The sequence below is a fragment of the Osmerus mordax genome, chromosome 10 (genome assembly GCF_038355195.1).
Source record: "Osmerus mordax isolate fOsmMor3 chromosome 10, fOsmMor3.pri, whole genome shotgun sequence".
NCBI classification, from domain to species: Eukaryota; Metazoa; Chordata; class Actinopteri; order Osmeriformes; family Osmeridae; genus Osmerus; species Osmerus mordax.
Window position 1 is genome coordinate 17,118,218 of NC_090059.1, and position 27,996 is coordinate 17,146,213.

At 45.8% G+C, this 27,996-nt stretch overlaps 1 protein-coding gene and 1 long non-coding RNA gene across 2 annotated transcripts; one reads left to right on the plus strand and one right to left on the minus strand.

The window, feature by feature from the left end:
- Positions 1-1,226: 1,226 nt before the first annotated feature.
- Positions 1,227-27,974, minus strand: map2k6 (mitogen-activated protein kinase kinase 6). The gene is given in 14 exon segments (XM_067245063.1): positions 1,227-1,536; positions 1,857-1,902; positions 2,893-3,032; positions 3,581-3,658; positions 4,132-4,169; positions 4,172-4,229; positions 4,231-4,259; positions 4,946-4,997; positions 5,126-5,242; positions 5,646-5,765; positions 6,006-6,119; positions 7,365-7,413; positions 19,270-19,330; positions 27,699-27,974. Coding segments are annotated over 14 exon segments (1,140 nt in total). The 5' UTR covers positions 27,859-27,974; the 3' UTR covers positions 1,227-1,458.
- Positions 15,164-16,177, plus strand: LOC136950623 (uncharacterized). The gene is made up of 5 exons (XR_010877500.1): positions 15,164-15,211; positions 15,360-15,413; positions 15,528-15,614; positions 15,715-15,801; positions 15,915-16,177. It is a non-coding gene; the product is annotated as an uncharacterized lncRNA (long non-coding RNA).
- Positions 27,975-27,996: the final 22 nt, after the last annotated feature.

The window sequence follows — 27,996 nt, forward strand, 5'->3', positions numbered from 1 at the left end:
AGATTTAATTCTCACCAGCGCAGAGACACTTGATTACACGTTCTCCTGCGTGGAGAAGCAACAAGCAGGAGTGAACGCACAATACGATCTGTGCAACAGAACGGCGATAAAAACAAAAAATGACAACAACAAAAAACAAGAGCGGGTGAAATTGAGGGTCTGGCAGAGAGAACGGGAAGGGGTAAGGAGCGAGGTAAACATCGCTCCGCATCACTCGGAACCTCTTCTCGTTTTGTTTTTCCCTTTGCCGTTTTCTACAGGGAGGCACACAGAAGGCTTGCGAGCGAAGACAGACACCACAAAAACATTGCACACACGCTATCCGCAAACTAGCATGAGAGGACAGTCTCCACCATATCAAACTAGCATGAGAGGACAGTCTCCACCATATCAAACTAGCATGAGAGGACAGTCTCCACCATATCAAGTTCTCAAGAAGAAAACAGCAGTTGTAATAAATTAGTAAACTGCAATATATATTCTCAGGGGGGAAATCTAGAAAAACGAATAATATTTATATTATATTAATAAAGATAATATTAATATCCTTTTTGAGTCAAACATGGAACAGGGAAAGTCAATAGAGTGTCTAGATACAACTAAACCACAACTGGCCATAACAAAGTTAACCTACTGTATACTTGACACACCTAACAGACAGCCTCACACCTACCCCCCCCCCCCCCCCCCCCCCCCCAAACTGCCACACACGTGCCTTGACCCCATTTATGTGTGGGAAAACCGCTGTCTTCCTAAGATATCTGCTGAGTTGCAGTACTTCTGACTGGCCACCGAAGTGTGTGGCAGTGTTGAGGCTTTCTCACTGTCCCCTCCCCACAGAATTCTGCTCCCCCAAAGGTGAATTCTGTACATGCAGTCTCTCAGTAAACCAACGTAACACTTGCTTGAGTATACACACATCTAGATTATACACAGATATAGCGTTGTAGCATTCAAATGTTTTTCTTTGCAGTATTTTACTGACATCGTATTTTAAGAAGACCGATAGGGCACAATCCTCACAGCTGCTAAATCACTAACATCCAAGAGTCACTTACTGTTTGGGGTCTTTAAGTAGTGACAAGTGTGGGACGATTTTTAGGTTGGTGGGGGAGGGAAGGGAGTGTATATTCAATTAATCCAGAATAGTGTGTGGGACCTCCCCAAACCTAACAATATCGCCCCCCCTCCCCCCTCCCTCCCCAGCCCTATTAAGTGTTGTATGAGTGGTACGTTGAGTCTAGCTCCTGTCTCCCGCTCCTTCAATAAGATGGCCGCTCTCCTCTGATACTCCTCAGTGTCCCTCGCCCACAGCATCAGGGGGTGGGGTTAAAGGGGGGGGGTGTGGGGCGGGGGCCCACAGGTAACAGGGTTGCAGATGGTGCTTCTTCTTCTTTTGCAGGTCGGCCGGAGCGTAGCTCGAGGGGGCGGAGCTTCAGACCCCCAGGGGGCGGAGCTTCAGTCCCCCAGGGTGACCTTGACAAAACTCGCCACGTCAGTTTCTTTGGACTCGTGTGAGGTGAAGAAGGGGTGTTGCTGTGGAGGAAACACGAGTCATTTCAACTTTATCTGGCCGTAAACAGACAAATCTGGTTATGAAAAGTCAGGTTGAAAGAAAACCGTGTTCATAAAAACTTCACAAAAGGGGTTTGGCCTAATTAGTGTCTTTGTTAGCTTGACAGTTGTCAAGTTGTGCGTGTAGACCAGGACCTTCTACATTTGTAGACTCAGCCTGCCCTCTAGTGGACAAAGACTGCAGGACAAGGACAAAGAACATCCTCCTAGTTCACCATCCTGAAGTGATAAAAATGGACGTTTGCTGGTCGTGTGGATGGCCAACGCTTAAACAAACTCACCATGAGTTCCGTGTAGTTTGGCCGTTCTTTGGAGTTTTTCTTTAAGCTGCGAAGACGAGGAGATGAGAGTTAACACAAGATAGATAAGACTTTAAACTGTCGGTCTGAGTGTTCCCATCTCCAGCTAGTCCATACTGACTGACAGCCCCAAGACGAGCACTGTCGACTGAGGAGGAGGAAGGAAAATGGAAAAGGGTAACAACAATGTTGTGGGTAACAAGAACATAAATAGTATCTTCTTCACATGAGCCATCGCTTCCTTCTCTTCCTTTCCTACTCTGAAGTGAGGTCTGTCAGATTACAGGAAACATTTGCCCAGTTTCCAGGCACTTACTCGCTGCTAACCACTTTATGTTTCAGGAATATAGTCTTCTTGGTACAGAACAATGCTCTAACGAACACTTGGAAACTCTTGTTAACACCTCTAACCTGGAAATTGTACTCTAGCGGGCATGATGAGAGGACATCCTGCCGGAAAAGAGTGGAATGGTACCTGCAGGAGTAACACTCAACAAGCCACACTCAACACTCCACAATGTGTCAGACACAAAAAACAACAAGCAACTGCAACCAGCCACAAACTTTTTTATATTTTCTGCTCACCCATGATTCTGTATCACTCTTAAAGATTTTCAAATACACATTTAGACTTCATTACCTTCTTACAGTACTTAAAATGTTTCAAAAGAATTCTTTCAAAAACTTTTCTAAAGAATTCTCTCAAAAACTTGGAAAAACATGCTTTCTATGGAACGCTGGAGGAAGCTGCTGGGGAGGTGTATTCTGACGCTTTCCAGAAAGATCTGTGGAGCTCCGGGAACACACATGACATTCTGCCCTGTCCAACAAGGTTGAGTAAACATCATAACAACGGAGGAAGCTGAGCACTAACTGACAGCACGGAGGAAAGCTTGCCTCCGCTGGCTCACAGCTGGGACTCTCGATACGAGATACCGGTTGACTGGCTGAGCGAGTGTGCATGGTGTCTGCATGCATGGGGAGGGGGAGGGGGTTGGAGTGGGGTGTGCGATCGTACCACAGGGAGGTGAAGTCCACAAACTCCGGGGAGAACTTGTCGGTGGGCAGCTGTGGGGACGGTTCCTCCACCACCTGTTTGAGCTGCTGGAAGGGCGTGCCCCAAGAGTCGTAAGGGAAGCGCAGGATGGCCAGCTCGATCTGAGGAACAGGAGGAGAGACGGTCAGAGGAGAGACGGTCAGAGGAGAGACGGTCAGAAGAGGGGGTCAGAGGAGAGACGGTCAGAGGAGAGACGGTCAGAGGAGAGACGGTCAGAGGAGAGACGGTCAGAGGAGGGGGTCACAGCTCTTGCTCTCTTGCAGTTAGGGTTAGGGTTACCGCACTTGTGGTGTGGTAATTCCTTCATGTTGATAGTGTTGCGTCTTGTTAACAGGCACGACGATGTCCCTTATTACCAAGTGTTTAAACCAGGCCTGCTGGATTACTGGAGCCCACACATTCTTGGGTGGGACAGAGTTCAAAACGTGCAAATGAGCGAGCTATGAATATTTAACAGCTCCTAATAAAAGGTGGAGGCGGCCGTGGGGCTGGGGTTAAACCTACAGACTGAGCACCGTCTAATCTGAATGTCATGACGTACAATAACGAAGACACTCGGAACACAAACGGTGGCCGTCACGACGGAGGCCTGTGAGATCCATCGACACAACAAAGTCCGATGATTTCGGTTTTTGAGAACGAGACTCACCATTGTTATTCCTAAACTCCAGATGTCCGACTTGACGTTGTAGCCCTTCTGATTGGTCTCCGGGTTTATCCTCTCAGGCTGGGGGGAGGGGGGAGAGGGGGGGGAAATGTTCAAACCGGAAGAAGATGACATCACTCGACAGTACCACAGGTGCTTAGGGGCCCCGCTGGTCTCCGGGGACGACGGGCTCTCTGCCCTGTCATGTTCACCTCTTGAACACACACAGGGCACTCTTGTTTCCCTGGATGCTAGCCTGGCCCTAAAACCAGGACGACTGCCAGGCACTGTGGACACACTCCCCCCCTTCACTGCACAAACCTAACTGGGGTTACTAAGGCCACGGCTGGATAGGGGAGGGGCCACGGGCTCTCACGCACCCAGGCTGCTCTGCTAGGCTGCTCTGTCAACACACCGCCAATTACACATCTGTCATTACATTCTAGCGTACATCTCCACTCCTTTTCAGTTTCTCTGACATTTAACTGTGACTTGTGTGGGCATGATGGCGTCCCTGGCCTGCGGGGCTCCAGAGAGAGCTGCAGGGTTCTTACTGCCATGTAGGGCTTGCAGCCGGCGTCCATGGTCTTGCTACGGAGTCTACCAGGTAACCGCTGATCCCAAAGTCACACATCTTCACCTGGCCTTGGGTTGTTGATCAGCACGTTGGAGGGCTTCACATCTGCCCGGGGGGAGGGAAGGATGGAGAGAGAGGGAGAGAGAGGGAGAGAGACAGAGAGAGAGAGTGAGAGTGACAGAGATAGAGAGAGAGACAGACAGAGGGGGATACAGAGAGAGGGGGAGAGAGACAGAGAGAGGGGGGGAGAGACAGAGAGAGGGGGGAGAGACAGAGAGAGGGGGAGAGAGAGATTGAGAGGGGAGAAGGAGAGAGAGACAGAGAGAGAGACAGAGAGAGAGAGATGAGAGAGAGAGGAGAGAGAGAGAGAGACAGGAGTACAGTGAGGGAGAGAAAGTGAAAGGTAGAAAGAGAAAGAAAAGAAAATAAGGATTAGAGGTTGTAGTAGTTCCTTTAAACACATATAACCATCTGCACTGGGGACTGCGGTCACTGACCAATCCAGAGTCACAGACTGTCACTTTGTCTTTAATGACCTGTAATCGTGAATGACGACATGAGACTTTTAAGACACAGGAAGCCACAGGGCGATTGGAGCAAGACAACAACGGTCGGTCATCAACTCGTTTTAAACAAAGAGCTCGGTGACGAGGAACGAGGAAAGGACAAAGCCTTTAGACGGTTGTATGAAAGCCCCAAAGTGTGACACTAGGCGTGTCCTGGTTTTGGAGGACAATCACTGTTCGAACTGGTCTGGGGGACGAACGCCCTGGAGACCCTCTCGTTCTTACCTCTGTGGATGACTGACAGGTTACTGTGCAGGTGTTCCAGAGCCTTTACTATCTGTAGAAAGAAAGGTCAAGTTATGTCAGGCTACACAGGGTTAAAAAAGAACAGGTACAACACTGGTTTATTTGTCATGTTGCTATCATACTCGAGTCAGGCGACTGGCTTGTTGTCAGACTACTCACAGACACGGCCATCTTGCCCAGGATGTCCTCTGGGATGGTAAGATCCTTCTCTATCACCTGCTTGTAGAACTTATCCAGAGAAGTATCCATCAACTCCATGCAGATCCACACGTCACCCTGGCAACAGATGACAGAGCCAATAAGATCTGTGTGTGTGTGTGTGTGTGTTTTGAGGAGGTTCGGGAAAAAGGCATCAAAGCCAGGCCAGGCCACATTCCTGACGAGTGAATGGACCAACAGGAAGCCAAGCTTCCCAACGTGTCTCACTGTGGGATATCCTGAGGAACTCTGGAGGTGAGGAAGGACATCCGGAAATGTTTTAATCCAGAATTCCGAGTCTGTTTATCTTGACTACGTACAAATACGAGCCTCCGGCATTCACCCTGTAAGTGTTATTTATCATGAACGAAATGCTTCCATTTAGAATAACAAGGTGGCCATTGACTTTTTTGCAACAAACAATAATGCAAAAAGCAGCAGCAGTCGGCAGTGTGCTTGGGAGCAGCGTTGTGATGGGCACCTCTCTGAACAGCGCTCCGTAGAAGGTGACGGTGTAGAAGCAGTCCACGGTCCTCATGGAGATATCCAGGTCCATCAACAGTCTCTTCTGCTCCTGTGTGTTCACCGTGGCCCGGATCCTCTGCACGCCACACACACACACACACCACACACACACCACACACACACACACACACCCACCCACACCCACACCCACACCCACCCACACACAAACACCCACACAAACGGCACACACACACACCCAAACACACACACGCCACACAAACACAAACACACAGCTTCAGGACAAGAGGAAACAGCGTGGGCCGTGAAACACCTTCGTCTGGATAGGTTCAGGTGGGCCGGGTCGAAGGTCACCCACCTTGACGGCCATGATCAGGCCACTGGGCACGTGCCTCATCTTGTCCACCACACCGTACGCCCCTCTCCCCAGCTCGCCGATCTGCTCCAGGTCATCCGCCTTCAGCACAAACTTCTGCTCGTGAGGGGGAGGAGAGGGGGCGTGGGGGGGGAGAGGGGGCGTGGGGGGGGAGAGGGGGCGTGGGGGGGAGGAGAGGGGGCGTGGGGGGGGAGAGGGGGCGTGGGGGGGGAGAGGGGGCGTGGGGGGGAGAGGGGGCGTGGGGGGGAGGAGAGGGGGTGTGGGGGGGAGGAGAGGGGTGAGGAAGAGCAGAGGGGGAAAGAAGGAGAGGGAGAAGTTAGCAGCAGCTTCATCAGACACGTAAACAGAACGAAGGAGACAGAATAACTGTGATATAAATGAAATCGACAATGTATTTTCTTGTGCTTTCAAATATCTGCAACAGTTCTTTCTGCAAAGAAATAAATAATAATAAAAAGACTGTGATGTAGTGAAAGAGAGTACAAGCTTGACCTCATCTTTACCTCATATAAACAAACTGAAAATTGAGAAGCGTTATCTGGTCTCTCCTGTCTCCTTTTGTTTAATGGGAAATGGATGCCCACTGAAGAATGATTTTCCCTGAATAAGCACCTTGACAGTAGTTATCAGAGAAAAGGCTTTGAACCTTTAAGGCTGCAAAAGATTATATAGTCTACGTCCAAAAGGCGTAAACAAACCTTTTCATCTGAAACAGTAGGTGTAGTTCAGAAGAATGGAATCTTTTCTGTCCATAAGAAAAACATTTTAAGAAAAAAAAAAAAAAAAAAAAAACAAAGCTGCTGGTGTCCTTGCCAGTGGAAAATTCCACTTATTTGATGAGTTTAAAATAAATATTTTTACTGCCTGACAGGCAATAAAGTGCATTCCAGCCTGCCTACAATCAGAAGTGTTCAATTCGGCAGTAATGTTCGCTGGGGGGGGGGGGGGGGGTTATGGCTATAAGCCCCTTAATTGAGCCAAGATTTCTGCATTGAAACTGAGGACAGTACTCAACCAAACAGTACAGAGTTTAAAATACACACGTTACCAGACACTTCATGGTTGTGTAGTGACGAGATAAAACTGGCTTATCCAAACATTTGTGTTGGTCTGTTTGAGGGCCAACAGTTAAAACATGTAGGCAGAATTAGGGGGAGCACTATCACACTGTGCTTTATTAACAAGGCAGAGCATTGAATCATATTGTGCTTCATTAACTAGAGAATGCATTGAATCACAATGATCTGTATCAAATAGAGAATGCATAAAACCAGAATGCACTGTATGATAATGCATTAAATCCCAGTGTAATGAATTAATTTCATAGAAAAATAATCTTACCTTTTCTCCGATGGTCACACAGGCTTTCGAATCCAAATCTCTCGGGGGTCTGTAAGGTAAAACAACCAGGATGTTAACTGAATCAAGCAAAGTATATTTATATATAAACATACAAGTAGCATACTGTCAAGTGTACTTGATGTCGAATAACGAACAATCAGAGATTCACGGTTCCTGTTTTTGAACCATAATGGCTACAGACAACCGTGTTCCACAGCTCAGGGCCCTGGTAGCCAGTGAATGTGTTGGAAAGGTCAGCGCTACTTCCTCACTAGTGGGGGGGTCATGGCTTAGGTCGAGGCCTCTTGACATCTTACCCATCGTAATTCGTGATGATGTGGAACGACCATCTCTGCGCAACAATGCAGCGTAGCAAACACTTTACGGCGGTACAGTAGGAAGCATTTTACGGCGGTACAGTAGGAAGCACTTTACGGCGGTACAGTAGGAAGCACTTTACGGTCCATCACAGTAACGCAGCAGCCGATCCTCTCAAAGTTAAGACACAAGTGTCGTGTTACGAAGAGAAAGTGGCCAGATGTTCTAGGAGCAAATATAGGCCTGTCTGCTAGAAGGAGTCTGGAATAACCTCTTTAGTAAATGGGCTTTCTTGCAATGGGCTTAAACATATATTCAGTGCACCCGTAAGTGTATGTGTATATGTATGTGTGTGTGTCTGTGTGTGTGTGTGTGTGTGTGTGTGTGTGTGTCGGTGTGTGTGTGTGTGTGTGTGTGTGTATGTGTGTGTGTGTGTGTGTGTGTGTGTGTGTGTGTGTGTGTGTGTATATGAGTGTGTGTGTGTGTGTGTGTGTATATGAGTGTGTGTGTGTGTGTGTGTGTGTGTGTGTATGTGTGTGTGTGTGTGTGTGTGTGTGTGTCTGTGTGTGTTTGTAATACTATACTTGTGAGGACCACAACCTGACAACAGACCTTTAAAGTGAGGACATTTTTCTTTGTGAGGACATTTTGGCTGGTCCTCACAACCAAATCGCTTCAAACTCTTACACAGACCCCCTATGACCATAGGCATCCATCTCTGCAAATTTCACCAAAAGTCCTCACCTATGTGGTAGTCCGTCAAAAACTGTGTTTTGGCTCTATGCTCTAGTGCACCCCTGTAGGCCAGGCTTGGTGTTGCATTCGGATTTTCCCATTGAGTTGCACACCTTTTTTGATTGGTTTCTGAATCAGGGCTATTTTTCTGATTGGCTAGAATTTTTTAACCACGTGACCAAGGGAGAGGAAGGATGTGGCCACCTGCTTTTGCTTCATTTGGGAACCCAAATGCAATACATAGACCTGGATTAACTTGTATATCAGTTACTAAATGTCTCACATATTATATTTGAGCTTGGGGAAAAAAGTAAAAGGGCTGCTAGTTCAATGTTTATTACAATCTAGGCCAAACATAAAGTTTATAAAATCAATGGCGATTTTGGCTTTACATTTTTGAAAAACATTTTTAAGTCCTCATTTTGGGACCAATAATAATCCTCATTTTGGGGCCAATTAAGATTTCTAAATTTGCGAAAATGATTCGGCTTTAGTTTCATTATGATGTGCATCGGGTCAAATAATTCAATGTGTGCGCACATTTGCATTGCCCCTCTTTGTAAGTTTCGCCTTTTCCCACACCATTTGATGGATTATAAGATTGCTGCAACTATTGCCCACATTTCTGTCTGTCAATCTCTCCGCGAAGCACGAAGCGCAGTTGGGAGAGTGGCAGTTTGAAAACGACGCCCCACCCCCTCTGCCATGCACTGCACTCGCGATCTGACTTATTGACAGACATATCATGCTCACTCTGATTGTTTTACATATGTTGATGAATTCTATACGTACATATTAAGGAAAAGGTTTTGAAATTGATATTCAGCCAAACTTTGCATTGCATAGTCTATGCAATTATGTCATTGTATTTGGTATAGATTAATTAATTGCACACTTTGAATAGTCTCCTAACATAAACATTTGTGTGCCAGTCATAAAATATGGGAGACATAAGGCTGCATAATGTGTGGCCTTGGGAGAGTGGTTGTGAAGTGGCAGTTTAAAAACGATACATTTAGTCAATTAGCAGACGCTCTTATCCAGATACCCCTCCCCCACCCCCACTGCTCTGCACTCACTGAATGCGATCTGAAATCTTGACAGAGACTTATTAAGTTTACTCGGATTTTTTTACATTATGTAAATAAATTCTATATAGGATTTTTTTAAATAAATAATACTACTTTTAGCTTGTTCATGAGATTTTCCAGACTTATGATGAAACTTTTTATCTGATATTCAGCCAAACTTTGCATTGCATAGTCTATGAAATTATGTAATTGCATGAAATCTATTTGGTATGGATTAATTAATTAATTGCCCACTTTGAATAGTCTCGTAACATAAACAGATAAACAGTTGTGTTTGTGTGCAAGTCATAAAAGCTGGGAGACATAAGGCTGCATATTGTGTTGCTTTTGGAGAGTGGTTGTGAAGTGACAGTTTGAAAACGATACATTTAGTCAATTAGCAGACGCTCGTATCCTGATACCCCTCCCCCACCCCCACTGCTCTGCACTCACTGACTGCGATCCGAAATCTTGACAGAGATTTATTAAGATTACTCAGATTTTTTTTAAATTCTATTTAGGATTTTTTTTTTTTATAATACTACTTTTAGCTTGTTCGTGAGATTTTCCAGACTTCTGACAAAACTTTTAATCTGATATTCAGCCACACTTTGCATTGCATAGTCTATGCAATGATTTAATTGCGTGCAATGTATTTGGTATAGATTAATTAACCACTTTGAATATTCTCCTAACATAATCAGATACACATTTGTGACAGTCATTAAAGTTGGGAGACCTAAGGATGCATATTGTGTTGCCTTAGGAGAGGTTGGTAAGTGGCAGTTTCATACATTTGATTTGGCTTCCAGCACAGCACAACTCACTCACCCCTCCCCCACTAGGTTCTGAGTGGCAAAGCTTATGACAGGTGGTCAGTGGTGTGTGTAAGTCAGAGGACTCAAATCAGAGAGGGCAATTTAGGCAGGAAAACTGTTTTAAGGATTGTTGATGGAAAACGCGTTTTGGTCACTTTAAGATATATTATTATTTTGTTTTAATTACTTTATAGTTAAGTGAATCAGCCCATGCAACACACTAAGATTGTAATAGTCAGTTACTTGTGGTCCTGTGCTCTCCTGGTCAAACCTGTGTGCCCGGTTTGGGAGTAGCAGATAGTGATCCATTGTTGTTTTGATGGAGGTCCACACCAGCAGTCAGCCACACAGGCCAGAACAAAACCACGCAGGGCAGTACAGTCAGCCACACAGGCCAGAACAGAACCACACAGGCCAGAACAGAACCACACAGGCCAGAACAGAACCACACAGGCCAGAACAGAACCACGCAGGGCAGTACAGAACCACACAGGCCAGAACAGAACCACACAGGGCAGTACAGTCAGCCACACAGGCCAGAACCAAACCACACAGGCCTGTACAGTCAGCCACACAGGCCAGGACAGAACCACATAGGCCAGCATAGAACCACACAGGCAGTGCCGGTCCTAGCACTATTGGCGCCCTATAGGCAAGATTTATCACCAGGTGTGTAGGTCCTCGAGGGTAGGCACATTGCAGCCGATCACCTTCTCAGCAGCTCGGTTGATACGCTGCAGTCTGCTCTTGTCATTCCTGCGGAAGCTGAAGAAATTCAACCTGCCAAAGACAATGATGGTGCACTTCTACACAGCCATCATTGAGTCCATCCTCACCTCCTCCATCACCGTCTGGTACGCTGCTGCCACTGCCAAGGACAAGAGCAGACTGCAGCGTATCATCCGCACTGCTGAGAAGGTGATCGGCTGCAATCTGCCCACCCTCGAGGACCTTCACACCTCGAGGACATGACAGATCTCTTATTGTTCTATCAAGTGCGGAAGCCTGACCGTCATTGTACTAGCTATACAAGGCTTGCTGTCCCCTCACCTCCCAGGTCAGATATGACCACCTGACTGCTCTGGACTCTTGATTACCTGAATGTCTGACTACATAACTGCTTGTCTGATTGCTCCCTCAGCCACATAATACCTGTGATTTATTCCTTGAATGAAGACAGGTGTTTAAGGATATTGTATTACACCAAATTCCTTATCTACTGTATGTACAGTATTTTATTTTCTAGCTAACATTTCTCTTGACTAATGGACATTTTACATGGTCAGTTTCATATAATATGTAACTACAAATGGTATTTGAGAAGCACACCAACATAAGCACAAAAAGGCAGTTGAGAACCACTCATTAATCCACTACCAATCACCTGATATTGGCAAGCAAATCGAAATAACGTTCTCAAATCTGATGTGCTATTAAATATTTATAACATTTTATCAGAACATGTATTCATCTTTAAGACATTTAGTTATGGGTAACCGTTCTACTCGGGCACGAACACATGTCCACGTACATTTATGCATCTAGATATTTAAATAAGCAGTGTTTGTCAACGTGTTTCTGGATCAACATGGATACTTTCCATTGGCGACTGCATCAACTTCGTTTGCATCACGCTAAATGTGAAATAAGTTTCCAAAATTACAAGTACATGAACCGTACTACGGATCAAGAATCTACACAGAAATTACTAAAAAAGGTAAGCACGTTTTTATTAAAATGTATTTATTGTATACAAATATTAGCAACTACAATTGGCCTCGTGAATATGCAGTAGAACAATCCATAAAATCGTCATAACAGCGGAGCTTCTGCCATTCAGACTCAAGCTCCGATCCCGGTAAGTTAGAGTAGGCTGATGCTTGATAAAAAGTTGATTGCTTGTAAAAAAATGATTAAATTCGATGGCGTGTGATTAAAATCCACATTTACCAAAGATTATTCCAATGGATGAAAAAATTTAACTTTCCAAAGATGCATATTAGCAAAGTATTTAGGAGAAAAGATCAAACAGCGATGACGCACGTGGAGTTTTCCGTAAAACCAATGCTAGCAGTCACGCTAATAATATTGTAGTATTTGGTTTGGTTCAATGTATAGCAACAAATGCTGAGTGTATAAATGATGATATTTACATTTATTTATATAATTTGTCTAAAATGCATCCTTTATGCGTCGTGATTCGAGCTTTAGTAAAGGCCGCACATGACGCACGTTAGGCCATTTTGATAGCCACTCGGTGATTAGGCTACATTGGATCATTTAACGTTATCCAGAGAGTGTGTACCGTAAACTCGTTTTAAAATTGATCCATTTGCTATTTCAGATACTACGTATTTAGTTAAACTCTTCATTTCGTTTTGAATAGGTCATGGAGTCAAGGAAAACCCGAGAAAAGGTAACCATTGTTTTTCTGTAGGCTAGATATTTTAGATCCACACAAAACCTCCATTATATCCCTCTCAATCGCTACATAAATCTAACTCAGTCAAGTTGAGAGAAAGTAGATAGGGGAAAGCATGCACCTGCCAAGTGACAAGAGGTTAACTGTAATGCAGTCATTTAATATACCAATATAATAACAGATATTGTGCTGTGTGTATGTATATATATATATAACATAATTTTTTGTTTTTATTTTTTAAAGGACCCTAAGTATGTAGAGAGTAATACGGAATGCAGTGCCTCAGAATATTTGCCGGAGGAAAGCACTTCGGAGGACTCATGTGCATCCCCTTTAAAAAAGCTTGCCAGCGCCTCAAAGCAGCCAGCCAGCGCCTCAAAGCAGCCAGCCAGCGCCTCAAAGCAGCCAGCCAGCGCCTCAAAGCAGCCAGCCAGCGCCTCAAAGAAGCCAGCCAGCGCCTCAAAGAAGCCAGCCTGCGCCTCAAAGAAGCCAGCCAGCGCCGTAAAGCAGCCAGCCAGCGCCGTAAAGCAGCCAGCCGCCACCTCAAAGCAGCCAGAGGGAAGCCTGTCTGAGGCCCCACTAAAATCAGCTCCAGTCACTCCCATGGAACTCTGTGACATGGGAGTGACTGTGGATAATGGTGAGTCATTATTATATGTTAAGAAGTGCAGTAAAGAGGGGGGAAGAAGAAAATGGGACAAAAAACATTACTGTATCTACTGCTTTAAGCCTCAAAGCAAAATAGCAAGACACCTTGAAAGGAAACACAATAAGGAACTAGAAGTAAGTCGCGCAATCTGTTTCTCAAAGGGCTCCAAACAACGTCTACTTTTGCTTGAAAAAATCAGAAACAAAGGTGACTATCACCACAATGTAGAAGTACTAAAACGATGTGATGGAGAGCTTGTAACATGGAGGCAGCCCACACATGATGTATCACCAAGCAAGTACCTGCCATGCAAATACTGTTTAGCTTTATTTGTTAAAAATGACCTTTGGAAGCACCAGAAAAAATGTAAATTAAGACCAGAAGCAAAGTCTTCCAAAAGGGAGAGAGTACAAGCTTCAGCAACCTGCCTCATTCCGAACGGAAGTCATGCTTCCGAAGAAAGCAGAAGGGTTACAGACAAAATGCGAATTGATTTGGTCTCTATGGAGTTGAAGTCGGACCCCTTGATCTGTACATATGCAGAACTCATGTATGACACGCACGAGGAAAGTCAACTTGGATACTGTGCTCAAAAAATGAGGGAGTTGGGTAGATTCATCCTTGCTGTCAAAAGAATAGATCCAAGTGTCAAAACTCTAAGGGAGGTCTGTGTTCCAGCTAGATTCAAGTTGGCTGTATCAGCAGCCCTAAACGTTTGTGGATATTTAAAACAAAAGAGGAGTTTCAATATTCCATCACTGGCCTGCAAGCTGGGATATTCGTTGAAGAGGGTGGCTGAAATAATAGTGGGTGAAAGTGTGCAGCAGGAAGATTCTGCGTCTGAAAAGGATGCAGCAAACTTCATCAAGTTGATCGAAACTTACTGGAGTGTGTATGTCTCCAAACGTGCCAGGACTAACCTAGAAGAGAAGAAATGGAACAAAGATGACATGATTCCGCTGACAGAAGATGTAGTCCTACTCCAAAAACACCTCAAGGCTTTGGAAGACAAATCAAAAGAACAACTGGCTGAGGCACCTAGTCCAACAGCCTGGAAGGTTCTTTGTGAGAGTCTGCTTGCACAGGTTATACTCTTCAATCGGAGACGTGAAGGGGAGGCATCAAAGTTACTGATGCAGACCTATCAGAACAGAAACAGGGCTCCACTTAATGCTGATGTCTACCAGAGCCTCTCAAAGTTAGAGCAAGAACTAAGTGAACAGTTCACACGGCTAGAGATAAGGGGGAAAAGAGGTCGCAAAGTACCTGTCCTCCTCACCAAAAGAGTGACTGCATCACTTGACTTACTTATCAAGTATCGATCTGACGTTGGTGTGCCAGAAGACAACCCTTATGTGTTTGCCAGAGTCGAGGCGCAGACTCCTATCAGAGGCGCAGACTGCCTGCGCAAGTTTGCAGATGCTTGCAAAGCGGCTCACCCAGAGAGACTCAGGTCCACCAAACTGAGAAAACATGTTGCTACACTTTGCCAGATTATGAATTTAAAAGACAATGAAATGGACCAGGTTGCAAAGTTCATGGGCCATGACATACGTGTCCATCGAGAGTACTACCGCATGACCGAAAACACTCTTCAACTTGCCAAAATGAGCAGAGTTCTGATGGCCATTGAGCAGGGGACACACACATACAAGGGGAAATCTCTTGATGAAATCTCTGTCAACACAACTGGTGTGTAAACTTGATATATTCCCTTATACTAATTAATTAATTAATTGGTTTACTAAACAAATTACATTTTTCAGACAAAGAAAGCAGGGTTCTTCAGAGACGAGAAGATGCCACAGACAGTATTCCAGACAATGACGAGAAAGGTAAGCCATGATCCTCTGAGGCTACAAGGTTAACCAACCTGTAACTACAGATGTTGGAGCATAACACATTGGCTTGTGGGATTGTATGCAGTCAAAATTGGGAGGATGAAAGTGTCATAACTTATATCATATCTTGCTTGTTTCACAGTTCTTACCATCAGCTCCTCCCCCACCTGGGATTTTGATGCAGATGATGAGACTGGTATGCCATTATACATATTTGTTGGAAATCTTGGCACATTGACCATCAAATTTGTTTAGATGGCTGTTTATATTGTTTGATTAAAACATTAGTTTGTGTGCTTAAATGTTTCAGACACAGAGAGTAAGCTGATTCCAAAGACTGCCGTTCCACCAAAGAAACGACCCAGAACTTCCTCCACTGTTGCAAATGAAGATCCCGGTAAGTTTGAGGCGATTTCAAGACATCCATAGTGAGAGTTGTAAAGGCGCTAAGCACACCATTAAACAGTTAAATAATTGTGTGCTTGAATGTTTTTCAGAAACAGAGAGTAAGCTGATTCCAGAGTGTGCTGTCCCACCAAAGAAACGACCCAGAACTTCCTCCACTGTTGCAAATGAAGAGCCCGGTAAGTTTGAGGCAATTTCGAGACATCCATAGTGAGAGTTGTAAAGGCGCTAAGCACTCCATTAAACAGTTACATAATTTACTTTGTATTCATTTTTGTTGTCCCTTCTGTAGTAGCTGTGAAAGGTCAAAAGATGCCCTGGAGACCAGAAGAAAGGGATGCAGTTTTTCAGCACTTGGGGAAATACATAACTTTACAAAGAGTACCAGGGAAGACTGAGTGCATGGCATGCCTCAATAAAGAGCCTACCCTCCACAGAAGATCTTGGAAAGATGTAAAAAATTACCTTCACAATTCTATTCAAAGCATCAAGAAAAAAATGGCTCGTGATGAAGCAGGATTAAAAGACAAGAAATAAGATGGAGTTAATGGATGAGGGTGGTTAGTTAGATCAGTGGTTCCCAACCCTGGTCCTCAGGGCACCCCTGTCCTGCATGTTTTAGATGTTTCCCTGCACCAACACACCTGATTAAAATGAATGGTCAAAAGCAGGCTTCTGCAGAGCTGGATAACAACCCATTCATTTGAATTAGGTGTGTTGGAGCAGGGAAACATCTAAAGCATGCAGGACAGGGGTGCCCTGAGGACCAGGGTTGGGAACCACTAAGTTAAATGTTTAGTTTAAGCTAAAAATGTTAGTTAGGGGCTAAAGAGGGGTTAGTAAGGGGATGGGGAGCATTGGGGTCCTCATTGTTTTGTTTTAAATGTTGACTACTGATCCAACTACGTTTGCTCATTAAATGTCATGATGCCCCCCTTGTTCATCCAAGCTTTGGACATACAGGTATGACATAAGTTGGAGTTCTAATAAAGATACAGTTTGTCAACTGAAACCCTCACCTTTCTAATATATTTTATACATATTGACAAGGACAGCCAGGAAAGACTGAACACGTGGCATGCCTTAAGATTCCTTGGGATCTCTGAACTGTCTGATTTCAAGTGTGTTGGAGGTCAAAGAAGGTGTTGACCAGCACTGACCAGTTGGTAAAGTCCATTATCCACAGAGCATGTCGGTCATCTAGGTGGAAGCTGGTGGTGAGTTTTCCAGCAAGAATGTTTGCTGGGACGGTTAGGGTGTTTCAATGCCTAGAATTTTCATACAGCAGGCAGGCTGTAGTGCTGGGGGGTCTGGATGCATATGTATGCTTAATACTTGGCAATACTAGTCTATCTTTAACTACTGTGTTTGCACCAACATCACCACAAACCATACTTGATTTACCTAAAATAGTACCTCATTCGGGACAGGTGGAGCAATGCTCCCCACTAGAATAAACCAGGTTTACAAAATAATGTCAAAACATGTAGGATACTATAAGCTAAATAACTAGATCCCTTGTGCTAGCCAACTCGTCAGGTGTTATGAATAGCGTACTGTAGATTTGTTTTTGTTGCGGTTTAGCCCTCTACAAGATGTAAACAGCGAGGTATGAAATACATTTGCCAACATAAGTAGATAAATACATTTGCATTCTACGTTGTTGAAATAATATTTGTACGCGTACGTGACCTAGGTTAAATAATTTCATGTCAAAATTGCAGAACCACACAGGCCAGCATAGAACCACACAGGCAGTGCCGGTCCTAGCACATTTGGCGCCCTATAGGCAAGATTTATCACCAGGTGTGTAGGTCCTCGAGGGTAGGCACATTGCAGCCGATCACCTTCTCAGCAGCTCGGTTGATACGCTGCAGTCTGCTCTTGTCATTCCTGCGGCAGCTGAAGAAATTCAACCTGCCAAAGACAATGATGGTGCACTTCTACACAGCCATCATTGAGTCCAGCCTCACCTCCTCCATCACCGTCTGGTACGCTGCTGCCAAGAACAAGAGCAGACTGCAGCGTATCATCCGCACTGCTGAGAAGGTGATCGGCTGCAATCTGCCCACCCTCGAGGACCTTCACACCTCGAGGACATGACAGATCTCTTATTGTTCTATCAAGTGCGGAAGCCTGACCGTCATTGTACTAGCTATACAAGGCTTGCTGTCCCCTCACCTCCCAGGTCAGATATGACCACCTGACTGCTCTGGACTCTTGATTACCTGAATGTCTGACTACCTAACTGCCTGTCTGATTGCTCCCTCAGTCACCTAATATCTGTGACGTATTAATTGAATGAAGACAGGTGTTTTAAGGATATTGTATTACACCAAACTCCTTATCTACTGTATTTACTGTATCCTCTTTTCTATCTAACATTTCTCTTGACTAATGGACATCGGATTCATTTTATATGTAACTGCAAATGGTAATTGGGAAACACACCAACATACACACAAAAAGGCAGTTGAGAACCACTCATTTATCCACTAACAATTTTTATCTTTTATCAATCTTTATATAACTACTGTGTTTGTCTGCACCAACAGCACCAAATATAATTTATTGTATGTGAAAACGTAGGCAACTTGGAAATAAACCGGTTTCTGATTCTGATTATAATGAATTATTTTGGGTTATCAACCCCTCTGCTAATTTACTAATATGGCCAACATTTTTATAGTTTATGGATTTCATTCATACTTCATTGATTGGTCGTGGCCAGGATTGCTGTAAGCTAAATAATTAACCAGTTTCCTTGTGCTAGCTAACTCGTTGTTAACTGACGTCAGGAGATATGAATACTGTAGATCTTTTTTTTTTATACCGGTTTAACGCTCTAAAAGACTGCAAGATCTTAAAGAAGATTGCCAACATGTGTCTGCCGTATTGGTAAGTCAATATATTTTTTAGCAGGTATCAGTTATTTTGTGAGTGACTTTACTGTATTAACCTGCCTAATTACACAGGTAGTTAAATAGATTTGCATTCGGCGTTGTTTAAATAATTTTTGTGCTTGTGTGCGTACGTGACCTAAATAATTTCATGCGAAAATTGCTAACGCATCTGTAATAGTTCGGTAGTTAAAATACATAATCAAAATAAGTCCATTAAAACCCATACACCACAATCTGCTTTTACATTAAATCGTTTAATTTAAACTCCTGCAAATTGGTTTGTCGACAACTAAAGTGAAAGCCATAGTCAGTATATGAGCGGCATATACCAAAAATGGCGATCCGGTGGTGGACAAAAGAAAAGTCATGTGATCTAAAATCTACCTAGTAACAGAGTAGTAACCAGTGGTCCTCACACCGGCGGGTCTGTGCACATATTTTTTCTTACGAGTGTATGGTGATTTTGAGGTGACTTCTGGCCTCGTGAGAGCCACCTAGTGCTAAAATATATTTTTTCAGGCTCCCTGCTCCTCCAGATAGGGTGGCCCTCACTTCGTGGGGTCTGAGTCAAGGTCCTCACATGGGTACAATAACCAGTATGTGTGTGTGTGTGTGTGTGTGTGTGTGTGTGTATGCGTGTGTGTGTGTGTGTGTGTGTGTGTGTGTGTGTGTGTGTGTGTATGCGTGTGTGTGTGTGTGTGTGTGTGTGTGTGTGTGTGTGTGTGAGAGGAGAGGGGATCTTACGCTGCTGCAGGAGGGGGATGAAACACCTCCTTGGGGAGCTTCAGTCCCGTCTTCCTCCTACCTGCACAGGAAACACACACACACACACACACAGACACACGCACACACACACACACAGACACACACACACACACACACACACACACACAGACACAGACACAGACACACACACAGACACACACAGACACACACAGACACAGACACACACACAGACACAGACACACACACAGACACAGACACACACAGACACACACACAGACACACACACAGACACACACACACACAGACACACACACAGACACAGACACACACACAGACACACACACAGACACAGACACACACACAGACACAGACACACACAGACACACACACACACACACACACACAGACACAGACACACACACAGACACACACAGACACACACAGACACAGACACACACACAGACACAGACACACACACAGACACAGACACACACAGACACACACAGAGACACACACACAGACACACACACACACAGACACACACACAGACACACACACACAGACACACACACAGACACACACACACACACAGAAAGTCAGGATGACTCAGCAAAATGAGGAAACACACGTTACGCAATCCCCTGTTCTTGGTTCTCGATCGATAAAGGAAGCGATCGGAATACCGCCGCATCGACAGTCGTCCCACACAGACACCCCTGCCCCCTGAGTTACTGGATCTCCCTATCCAGTCCCAAGCAGCCCAGTGACGGGGAGGCGAGCCGACAGGGAAGAGAGCCGTGGACACCTACGGCTGGATGCAGCGAGTGACTCCAGATCCCGACTGAACGAAGCTGGCCCCGACAGCACGGCTGAGAGGACGCCTTGTGTCCGAGCACTCTCTCCATCTGGAGGTCCTGCACTGAGGGGCGGCGCCACGGCAACGGGAGGGCGTCACTGAGAAGGGGGTGGGGGATGGGGGGGGGAGTGTCGGACTGGAACCTCCCCAGACTGCCTCACAGCAGCCAGATCTAACCAGGAGCCGGCGCCACAAATAGAGATGTGCTTAACCCTTGTGTTATCTTCGGGTCATTGTGACCCTTCAGTCATTGTGACCTCCACCCCACGTGTTCCGACAACTTTACCTTATAAAAAAATAAAGTGAAGCATTTTCTTTTAACCCCTCACACCCCCCACAGCGTGAAGGTTAAAAGAAAATGCTTTTGATTTGTTCATGTATTGGGTAACGTTGTCGCAGCACAACGATGGGTCGTTGTGAACCTGTGTGAAAGGCAGCACAAGGGTTAAAGCTAGCCATGGCACCAGGTGAACGAGGAGAGAGCACAAGGAGAGAGGGGGGCGCAAGGGGAGCCAGCTGTGTGTCCCTATGATTCATTAAGGGCTTGAAGTTCACGAAAAAACGATGACAAAGTACTTTGGAGAACACCGTGTACACACATCGGTATTTATGGTAAACAAGATCATGTCTACATCCAAAAGGATGAAAACTGCATGGTAAGCTTTGAGACACACACACGCACGCACGCCCCCACACACACATGGATAGTTTTATGTAGTTATTAACACCTTACAGGTGTTCATGGCCTCTTTTTCATTGTTCTTTAATTTTTTTTTTTTACTTGGCTCTAAACCTTGTGACTGAACACAAACACACTCTGTCTCAGTTGTGTCGTCGTCTGTGGGAACAGGGTGTGGCCCTGCTCAGTGTCCCTCCACCAGAGACCTCTCTCACCCTCTCTCTCTCTCTCTCTCTCTATCACCCTGCCTCCCTCTCTCTCACCCTGCCTCCCTCTCTCTCTCACCCTCTCTCCCTCTCTCTCACCCTGCCTCCCTCTCTCTCTCGCCCTGCCTCCATCTCTCTCTCGCCCTCCCTCGCTCGCTCGCCCTGCCCCCCTCTCTCCCTTGCTCCGCTTTCCAAAGCTGCTTTGTTGCACCAAAATGTCAGTTTTGGCCCCTCCCACGTGCATTTACACAATAGTCCATGAAAACCAACACCCTAATAACGAGTCCACGACCAAAACACATTTCAACTAAAGCAGGACAAGAAAATAAATACGTAAACTCAGGGAGTCAGGTGGCTGAGCGGTGAGGGAATCGGGCTAGTAATCCGAAGGTTGCCAGTTCGATTCCAGGTCATGCCAACTGACGTTGTGTCCTTGGGCAAGGCACTTCACCCTACTTGCCTCGGGGGAATGTCCCTGTACTTACTGTAAGTCGCTCTGGATAAGAGCGTCTGCTAAATGACTAAATGTAAATGTAAACCAGGACCCGGAGCAGCCTGCACCTGGCCCTTCCAGAGCTCCAGTGGGCCTTCACCTCCGCACCTCAGCCGATGCCCCCCCTCTGCGCTGGTGGGGGGGGGGTAAACATGCACGCCCTGGCAGCCCGTCTCCCGGCCCTGTCACTCAGTTTCTGCACGTGTGCGGTGGCGAGGAGGGCTGCCCCCGTCTCCGGCGTCTGACGGGGGCAAGACCCGGCACGCCGCAGCGAGGGCGAGAGGACAGCTTGGGGAGCACAGGGACGAGGCCCGATGCGTGCACGAGCGTCTGATGTTCAAATAAACACAGCGGTGTGTGTGCTGAGGTGCAGCCCTCGTGATTGGTATGCAAAGTAACTCACTAACATCAGAGAGGATGACAGAGAGGATGAGAGAGAGCAGAGCACTGACATGCAGGCTGTAAAAGAAATGACACATGCAGACAGGCATGCAAATCCGGAGGCAGCAATGTGACTGGGGCATGCCTATAATACAGATTGGAATACAGTCTTTTTCATTTGACGATTCCTGGGAGAAACCCAAACAACCTGCAAGTGACCTTGGGACAAATCTGTCCAGTGACCACATGCATGAGAGAGAGAAAGAGAGAGAGAGAGAGGGGGGGAGGGAAAGAGAGGAAGAGAGAGGGAGAGAGAGGGAAAGGTGGCCTAACAGAGGGATCAATAGATGATATAATTGAGGTGCGCGGCAGGAAGTAGAGTGCTTACTTGTTTGTCTGTGGAACCCAACATGTGAGCATGAGGGGAAGCTACCAAACCCCGGGTTGCTAGGGAGTTGCTCCACAGTGATATTGCGCAATTTTCGAATCAAGATACACAACGTACCCCGTTCTTGCTGAACTCAGCATCTATGCACACACATACATGAGTGCAGGCGGTGTCATTAAATGCAGCAGCACATATCATTCACAGTGATTTGCAGCACATGGCTCAAAGTATGTAGTCAAATACCACAGAGGCCGCAGAGGCCAAAACACACAAGTCGTTTTGACTATTTCTCTTCCTCTCTCTTTCTCTCTACTCTTTTCAGTCTCACATTCACTCTCTCTTTCTGATTATGCCCTGTGGGGTTCATGTGAACATTCACAATTATCACATTCTCTTGCAGGGTTTGCACTTGGGGGATGTGGCACAACAGTGAAAACCAAAGAGAAGCAAGTCAAAGGAATTCCACAGAAAAGCAAAACCTACCCCTCCCTCCCCTCCCCACCCCCCCTGACCCCCCCCCCCCCCCCACACACACACACACACCCTACCCCACCCCCCCTACACACTGCCTTGTCTAATATTAGCATGAAATACAGACTCCTTTGCTCCTTTCCAACTTTGATAAGAGTGTGCAGAAGTACGTATATGAAAAAATAACGACATATTGCCCACGAGCCCTGACATGAAACACAAAGTGTGTGTGTGTGTGTGGGGGGGGGGGAGCAGTGGATATAGAGTGGAGGAGTTGGGTGTGCAAGGGTGGCCTGTGCTTGCTAATAAGCCTGGGATCACATTAGAAAAGGGTCTTGGCAGCTCTCCTCATAACCCACACATGGCATGCACTCCACCCGGAATACCAACAATACCAAGAGTTCCTCAATGGAATTCCACGGAGCCAGAGAAAGACAGATGAATCAGACAGAGGGGGTGAGGTAGGGGGGGAGGTGGGGGAGCAACTGAGTATGGAAAACAGAGAGAGGGGGCACAGAGAGAGAGAGAGAGAGAGAGAGAGAGAGAGAGAGAGAGAGAGAGAGAGAGAGAGAGAGAGAGAGAGAGAGAGAGAGAGAGAGAGAGAGAGAGAGAGAGAGAGAGAGAGAGAGAGAGAGAGAGAGAGAGAGAGAGAGAGAGAGAGAGAGAGAGAGAGAGAGAGAGAGAGAGAGAGAGAGAGAGAGAGAGAGAGAGAGAGAGAGAGAGAGAGAGAGAGAGAGAGAGAGAGAGAGAGAGAGAGAGAGAGAGAGAGAGAGAGAGAGAGAGAGAGAGAGAGAGAGAGATGAAAATAACCTCTCTTGAGCCGACGGCTGCTTGGCCTCTTGTGACAGTCCTGGCAGTGTGTGAGATACTCCACACTTCCAAACATGGCAGATCCTTTAGGTTACAGCTGTTGAACGGCTCTTTTGGGAACGATGTCGTCACCTCCGTGCTTCCTGAACGCACGGCCGGACCTGAACGCTCCTCGCACAGCGCTGGAGAGTGTAAGGGGATCGTCTTCAGGTCACGGCAGAGTAGAGCTCCGCTTCCACTGGCTAACTAGGGGCGCAGAACTACACAGTGATCAGGGGGGGAGGTCTCTGTCACGAACCGTCAGGCCTTCACGGAATCCCTGTTTCTTCAGTGTAGCTAACGTCTAACAAGAGAGAAGTCATCAGTTAAGGCGAAACTAACGCCGTAGCTGAAATGAGGACAGCTCTTGAACCTGCAGTTGTAGGTGCCCATACATGAGTTATAATTATCTGTGAATGTGTCTGAGCATGATTGGTCTCCGAGCAGATGCACAGGATGCGTCGGCCTGTTTGATTTGGCCCCTGTGGGCAGAGGGATTTGGCTGGGAGGTGAGAGGGTGTGCAGAGAAGGGGGGGGGGGGGAACTCCACGAGATTAAATGACAAATTCGTGACACATAATCTCTGAAGTCCTGTTTCCTTCCGCTCACTTCGCTGGTGAAGACCAGGTGACACGCTATGTTTTATTCAGAAGCACGGCGAATTTGCCTGAGACACAGCTTATTTTTTATTTTTTTACAGGTGCTCTAATGACTGACACCTTGATAAGAATTTTTTTTAAGCCTCTTTAGCTTGGTTGCATAATTGGAGCATTCTGCACCAGAACAGGGGGAAAAGTATTCGTAAGAGTGGCTGAAGAACTTTCATAAATCACCAATTCAACGCAGAACCAAATGTCTGGGATTAATTAAATGGTATTTACCTCGAGACAGGGCTGTCACAAACCCAGTCTAACGGAGAATGATAATGCCCTGTGGTACACTAGAACGGAGCTGAGAGGTATGCAAACTTGCGTTTTATGCAACTGGGATTCAGGGCCCCACTAAATGAACCACTTTAATATCAAACATATTTGATCCACGTAGGATGACAACGGCAAAATATTCACTGTCTCTTGAAGTGCTGGTGAAGCAAAGTTCACCACTACACTTGATACACAGTTTCAAGGCAACATACTCCTACTGACTACATTAGCATAGAGTGGAATATTGCTTGCATGGGGCTGCGAAGTGGCAACTATTCAATCAGATGCACCTTAAACAAGTTTGGAGGGGATCTAATGCAGGGGCCTAATGAGATGGATCAGTGTTCGCGATTCAACTGGGATGCATTGATTTGATTCCTTTGACGTGCAGTAGGCCTAAGCTGGAGAATCCTCCTCCTCCCTCCTCCCCCCCCCTCCTCCTCCTCCTCCTCTTCCCCCTCCTCCCCCTCCTCCTCCCCCTCCTCCTCCTCCTCTTCCCCCTCCTCTTCCCCCTCCTCCCCCTCCTCCCCCCCCTCCTCCTCCTCCTCCTCCTCCCCCTCCTCCTCCTCCTCCTCCTCCTCCACCCTTCCCCTTTATGTCGAGAAGCCGAGAGCCCTTCCGCGATCGCGTACGAGGTTACTCCAGGGTGAGGCAGCAGACAGACTGTCCTTGATAGATGGGCTACTCCTCTCATTTTTAGCACGGCACGCACATCATGGCACAGAGGCTCTGCAGCCTACACAGCATGCATACTAGGGGGAAAAAATGCATTTGAATCACGATTCAGTCTTCTAGCGATTCATATCGATTCACAAATGTAAAAAATCGAAAGAAAATCTATAAATGTCAAGGTTTTGATGCATTGGGATTTTCACAGTTAAATAGAAACAAGTCAAACTAAAAAGCAAACTGGAATTAAATGCAAGCATATATTGAACCGAAATTTGATTAAAAAATGGTGAATCGACAAAAATGGTGAATCGAGAAAATGGTGAATCGATTTTTAATCGAATCGTGACCCCAAGAATTGATTCGAATCGAATCGTAAAGTACCAAAAGATTCCCACCCTTAAGGCATACCACTTCACCCAGTCACCTGCCTTCACCATGCTGCACAGATGGCTTGCTGTTGGAACAAGTCAACAAGACAAGCCAGGTTGGGGACTTCCGTCAGTGTTTCTGCTCGTCCCTGCAGCTGAATGATGTCGCTGGGAGAGCACCCTCTGTGGAGGGAATGACGTGCCCGCTCCAGACCACCGAAAAACAGAAGTGGAACAGTTAGCGGATCATCTGGACAATGGCGCAAACAATTCCATTTGTTGCAGCTATAGAAAAAAAAGCTGTAGGCCTTGAAGCGGGCCAACAATCGGCTCGTCGAAACAGCAAATTCAGTATCGGTGCAGCTGAAAAAAAAAAAAAAAAATGCCGGAGACATTTGCATGACAAATGTCCCATTCGTGCATGGGCGAGGGGGTCGGTCGAGGCTGCATAGTGGCAGTCCACCGGGGAGGGTATACTGGGAGGGCCAGTGACCCACCCTCACAGCCCCACAGCAGGACAGTGCACAATGGTGAACGGCCAACTGTCTGGGCCACACTGCAAGCCCTTTGGAGCCAAATGAACCACAGGCTCCATCCTTGCCAACAGGACTTGACAAGGGACAGTGGGCGCAATCGCTGGAAAACACTGCAAAGCTGCATTCATTTGGAACAGGGACATTTTCTGTTGAACTATCGTCGGATCGTAAAGTGTGCTTGGTTGTAGTCATCAAGCAGCTGTGCGACATTCCGTGACCGTAGGTTTTATGCACTTGTAGTGCATATGAATGTTTGCTAAGGTTCATGGATAGGGGCCTATTACATTTCTTTTTACCATTTATAAAGGCACTACAGTCATATTTGTCAATTATTGCTTTACCAATAAAAGTTATACAATTCAACAGAACTGTGTTTGAGTATTAGACAGTGGCTGCAGTTCCATTGTGTAGGTTGGGTGACATTTCACCTGGACTGACAGAAGCTAAGGTGAAGTTAAACTGCAGAGAAATGAGCTGGTCATTTCATGCACGTGGACAGGTGTCGATGGTAGGAGGGGGGAATTAAAAGTTCCACAGAACAGGTGTGTCACCTGTTTGTTACGCAATGACATACAACTTCTGTTCGGACTGCAAAAACTATACAACACCAAAGCACTTCCTACTTCTAAATCAACTCTACAGATTCAAATGAATGTGTCAAATTAACAAGAAAAAAACAATGTGTGTTTTGTGGTAAACATTGTCTGCAGGTGCAGGTAACCTAATTTACACAGTAGGCCTACTCTACATGGTCAACATTTATAAGTGAAATATTTAGGCCCCGAGGTATAACCACATACATGCACAACAGGCAGTTAGCTGTCAGAAGAATGTAAAATATTGCCACATGAGGAATCGAGGTAAAGTATTTACATTGACAACATAGATTCTGAAGAATCTATAAAGTATTATTTTACTTGTACTCAAGAGCCGTTATATTACTTTTTGCTTGGATATTCCTAGCCTTTACCTCTGTTCCTTGAACTCTGAGTAGATTACTTGCGCTCACTGCAAATCTATATTTAGGTTTTATTTTAGAGTGTCTACCTATAACTGCTTGAACAAAGCTTAGTGGACGAGGCGTGACAACCATTTTTCATAACGCGTTTTGACAAGAGAATATAAAACTGCAACTAATAAGATCATCACAACTAGAGTGTGTATAACCTGTAATTGACGACTGACAGCTGCATGTTGTCACATCGTGTTCCTGGCAATAATAGTGCACAATTGTAAGCAGTTTTCAATTAAGCGTTGCACCATCTGCAGAAAGCTAAGGAAGCAATAAATGCTTTATATTCTTTACCTTGAAAAGGAAACACGTCGAATGTTGCATTAACCTGTGCATACTTTATTAAAAGAGGTTGGAAATATCTTCGGGGAGTTTCTGACTGTCTAGCAAACAAACTGGGTGCAACATCCTTGGGTACGAAGCTTCAGACTGCATCGTCTTACCAGGAACTCTGCAAAGGGGAAGATCTTCAACAGGAAATGCAACTGACCCTTAATATACCATTCAACTTTAAAATGCATTGATCGCACTCGACCTGCAGCGATGCACTTTGCAAGCAATGCTGCTCTCATTGCATGTCAGTAGTTTTGCACAGATCGCGTGATATTCTTACCTCCCTTCGGCTGAGACATTTCCCCTTTGCTTTGATGGGGGGGAGGGGAATCACAAAAGACTTTGCCTTCTTTCTCACTCCCTCCCTCCATCGCCCTCGCGCTGGAGCTTCGGCGGCTTGCTTTGCAACAAAGATGCAAAATACAAGCCTCGATCTTCATGCACTTGGAGCCTTTTGCCGTCTAGACCGTGTGTGTCCACCCAAAGGTCAATATTAGAATTGCACAGGCAACAAAACTATCTGGAAACGGGTAAATTTGCAATTGCGCTGCAAAGAATTCTCGTCGGCACTTACATGA